This window comes from Plectropomus leopardus, unplaced genomic scaffold (assembly GCF_008729295.1).
Source record: "Plectropomus leopardus isolate mb unplaced genomic scaffold, YSFRI_Pleo_2.0 unplaced_scaffold11342, whole genome shotgun sequence".
Taxonomy (NCBI): domain Eukaryota; kingdom Metazoa; phylum Chordata; class Actinopteri; order Perciformes; family Serranidae; genus Plectropomus; species Plectropomus leopardus.
The window spans coordinates 1-3,324 of record NW_024611998.1 but is presented as its reverse complement, the minus strand read 5'-3'; the positions used below and the strand labels follow the sequence as shown (position 1 = coordinate 3,324).

The 3,324-nt window shown below is 40.5% G+C and overlaps 1 protein-coding gene across 1 annotated transcript; it reads left to right on the top strand.

The window, feature by feature from the left end:
• The first annotated feature begins 759 nt into the window (after positions 1-759).
• On the top strand, positions 760-2,291 carry LOC121963464 (gastrula zinc finger protein XlCGF8.2DB-like). Its single transcript, XM_042513747.1, has one exon. It carries the CDS (start codon positions 1,043-1,045, stop codon positions 2,033-2,035), a length of 993 nt encoding a protein of 330 aa, XP_042369681.1. The 5' UTR covers positions 760-1,042; the 3' UTR covers positions 2,036-2,291.
• Positions 2,292-3,324: the final 1,033 nt, after the last annotated feature.

The following is a 3,324-nucleotide window of genomic DNA, read 5'->3' as shown; positions in this document are numbered from 1 at the left end:
ACCAGAACCAGACAGGAACTCACATCCAGATACACATTTACAACCAGACACTGAGGACAAGACTGGAGGGGTTTCAGTAGCCGAGATTGAAGTTAGTATTGATGATTGGGAAGAGAGCAGAGAACCTCAGTCAGGTTTAAACTCTTACAAGAGAAATGATGTCCCACTCAGTCCCATGACATGTATTTTTGGAGAACCCCCATTTAGCTGTTCTGAGACTTCAGACTCTTCTGAACCTGAGATTGATGACAGTGATGATTGGAAAGAGACTGAAGGACCTCAGTCAGGTTTGAACTCTCTGAAAAATTATGAAGTCCCTATTGGTGCTTCAAGACGTAGTGCTGGAGAGAAACCATTCAGCTGCGAGTGTGGAAAAAGATTTGGCACAAAGACACATCTAAAGAAACATATGAAACTTCATACAGGAGAAAAACCTTTCAATTGCTCAGTGTGTAAGATTTACTTTACAAGGAGAGGAAGTTTGCAGACACACATGAGAATCCACACAGGAGAGAAACCATTCATTTGCTCATTTTGTTGTAAAAGTTTCACACAAGCAGGAAGTTTGAAAAGACATATGAGTATCCACACAGGAGAGAAAAGATTCAGCTGCAGTGTTTGTGACCGAAGATTCGTTTGGCTTCATCAGCTCATAAACCATCAGTGCGTTCGTCAGTCCTCACAGCTTCATCAGAGTCAAACTGAGGAGAACAGAGAGGCAGAGCCTCCAGCCAGCAGCTCAACTCAACACATGGAAACAGAAGCTGATGAAGTGGACTGTGGAGGACCAGAACCAGCCAAGACCTCAGAACCAGATACACATTTACAACGAAACACTGAGGACAAGGTTGAGGGATTTCTTAAACTAAAGACTGAAGAAAGTGTTGATTTGAAGGAGCCCAGAGAGCCTCAGTCAGGTTTTAGCTCTCTGAAAAATGATCAAGTCCCTGTTTGTGATTCAAGATGTTCTGCTGGAGAGAAACCATTCAGGTGCTCTGAGTGTGGGAGAGGATTTAGCACCAAGGGAAGTCTCAAGGAACACATGAGAACTCACACAGGAGAGAAACCTTTCAGCTGTTCAGTTTGTAAGAAATCTTTTACACAGGGTGGAAGTTTACAGAAACACATGAGAATTCACACAGGAGAGAAGCCTTTCAATTGCTCAGTTTGTGATAAAAAATTCCTGAACAAGGCACATCTGAAGACACACATGATAACTCATACAGGAGAGAAACCTTTCAGCTGTTCACTGTGTGGTAAAGCTTTTATTGAAAATGGAAATCTGAAGAAACACATGAGAACTCATACAGGAGAGAAACCATTCAGCTGTTCATTCTGTAATAAATCTTTTACACAGAATGGAAGCTTACAGACACACATGAGAATTCACACAGGAGAGAAACCTTTTAGCTGCTCAGTTTGTGATCAAAGATTTTTGAGCAAGGCACATCTGAAGACACATATGATAAGTCATACAGGAGAAAGACCTTTCAGCTGTTCAGTGTGTGGTAAAGGTTTCAATGACAATGGAAATCTGAAGAAACACATGAGAACTCACTCAGGAGAAAAACCTTTCAGCTGCTCAGTTTGTGATCAAAGATTTTTGCAAAAAACAGATCTAAAGAGACATATGATAACTCACACAGGAGAGAAATTCTTCAGTTGCTCAGTTTGTAATCAAAGCTTTTTGCAAAAACCAAATCTGAAGAGACACATGATAACGCATACAGGAGAGAAACCTTTCATGTGCACATTTTGTGGTAAAAGATTTATACAGAAGGTTCATCTGACACACCACATGGTGCGTCACACAGGTGAAAAGAGATTTAGGTGCATGGTTTGTGACCAAAGATTCACTTGGCTTTATCAGCTCAGAAACCATCAGTGTGTCGGTCATCAGTCCTCACAGCCTCATCAAAAACAAACTGAAGAGAACAGAGAGGTGGAGCCTCCAGCCAGGAACCAGCATCCAGAGACACATTTACCACCAGTTACTGATGACAAGACTGGAGACTCTTCAACTAAACTGAACTGATGAGAAAAACAACAACAAATGCATCTTATATCAGTAACAGTATAGATATAGTGGAAACCCCAGTGGCTTCAAATGTTAAGTACTTCAGTGGTTGCATGAGTATGTTAGAAATGTAAAACAGCATTATCCAATCGAAAGTGTTCTTATAAAGCAAACATCTTGTGGTGGATTCCACAAGGGTTAATCCTTGGCCCCCTTCTTTTTATTCATTATATAAATGACCTAGCCTCTATCTTGCCAATATCTTGCACACCCCTAAAGTTGCATTAATAACAACATTGATATGGATATTAATATGAGTGTTTTGACCACAGATAACAGTGCTGGGCTAACCCATGACAAAAGTCATTATTTAACTTTAGCTACAGTAGCTGTATAGTCGACTCATGTAATGCTATTGCAAAGTTAGGAAGTGAACGAGACTGACTTGCAGAGATTTCATTAGAATGGAATGACACAATGTGATGTGACGCTACTATCAACGCGACAAAAGTCTGTCTTTTCTTATTGTTTGGTTGAGATACAGCTAAGATTAATACTGTTGTTGTAAAACTTGTACAGAAAATACTGACTGCAGTTGAGATTTTTTTTTTTTGTATACATAGTTGCTAAAATGCTGCTGATCTGCATCAAGATTATTCTGTCTCTTCATTGTTTTGTTTATCAAAATAATTTTGACTATAATGTTTTGAATCTGCTTCAGCTTTGTGAAATGTGCTGTTTGTTAAGTGTTTGTCATGTTCTGACAACAAAAAAATAGTTTTAACCACAATTATCCATCTGGTTTCTTCAACTTTCACTCATGACCAAAAGTCAACCTTACTCATGAACTCCCAGCTGAGTGCCATTGTATTGGAGTTCTCACTGGGGAACGAGATAATTGGTTAATTGCGACTACAAGTCGCTGAAAGGTCCCTGACTGTTGTTTGTGTTTCTGTACCAAACAGCTGTTTAAAGTACCTGGCCCTCCTGGACTTTCTGGGGGTGCTCTTGAAGCAAATTTGCCAATCATAGGATCGTGAAGGGATGTCCCACCTTGCTCTGCCTCTTATCGGCTTATCCTAACCCTAAGAAATCCCATTCCCCTTGCCTAAACCGAACCAATCCAACCACCAAAGGCAACAAGTAGTAACCAATCACAGGAAGCGTAAGTTGGGTCATTCCTCCACCATCCCCAGATTCATAAATCTGCGTCCTGAAAGGGGTACCAACTGGGGCCTCAGTAATTCTACTAGAGGAATTCAATGCTCATGTACATAACGATGGTGAAACCTGAAGGGACATGATTG